Source organism: Calidris pugnax, unplaced genomic scaffold, assembly GCF_001431845.1.
Source record: "Calidris pugnax isolate Ruff unplaced genomic scaffold, ASM143184v1 scaffold685, whole genome shotgun sequence".
Classification (NCBI taxonomy): Eukaryota; Metazoa; Chordata; class Aves; order Charadriiformes; family Scolopacidae; genus Calidris; species Calidris pugnax.
In genome coordinates, this window is record NW_015091405.1 from 18,808 (window position 1) to 19,460 (window position 653).

A 653-nucleotide genomic window follows, 5' to 3' on the forward strand; every position below is an offset into this window, starting at 1 on the left:
GGGATGGGGTGGCCAGGGATGGTGTGGGTGGACAAGGATGGTGATGGGGTGACCAGGGATGGTGATGGGGTGGCCAGGGATGGTGATGGGGTGGCCAGGGATGGGATGGGGTGGCCAAGGATGGGGATGGGATGGCCAAGGATGGGGATGGGATGGCCAAGGATGGGGATGGGGTGGTCAAGGATGGGATGGGGTGGCCAAGGATGGGATGGGGTGGCCAGGGATGGGATGGGGTGGCCAAGGATGGGATGGGGTGGCCAGGGGGCCGCAGCCAGCCCCCCCTGGGGTTGGTAGCCCCCCACCCCAGCCCCATAGCCCAGCCCCTACCTGGATGACGGCGTTGCAGAACTCGAGGGAGTTCATGAAGAGGACGAGGGAGGAGACCCCCATCCAGTCCTCGCGGCGCAGGCAGTGCCAGTCGTCCCCCCGCGCCTCCAGCTTGCGGGGCAGGGAGGAGTACAGGGCGCTCAGCCCCGTGGCCAGCACCTGCCCAGGGGGGGCAAGTGGCTCAGGGACCCCCCCGAGACACCCACGGGGTCACCGGCCACCAGCCCCGGCCCCCCGAGACCCCTGGCACCGGCCCTGCCCGCTACGTCCCCCCATCACCATCCTTGGCCACCATCCCCTTGGGGCCCTGGCCACCATCCCTGGCC

At 69.8% G+C, this 653-nt stretch overlaps 1 protein-coding gene across 1 annotated transcript in view; it reads right to left on the minus strand.

The window, feature by feature from the left end:
• The window catches only part of LOC106899533 (FTS and Hook-interacting protein-like), a gene marked incomplete at both ends in the record, with an annotated part of 10,754 nt that overhangs the window by 6,527 nt on the left and 3,574 nt on the right, over positions 1–653 (minus strand). Inside the window, one exon of the mRNA XM_014961408.1 lies at positions 328–486. Within this exon, the coding sequence (XP_014816894.1) occupies positions 328–486 (159 nt within the window). The remainder of the gene's footprint in view (positions 1–327; positions 487–653) is intronic.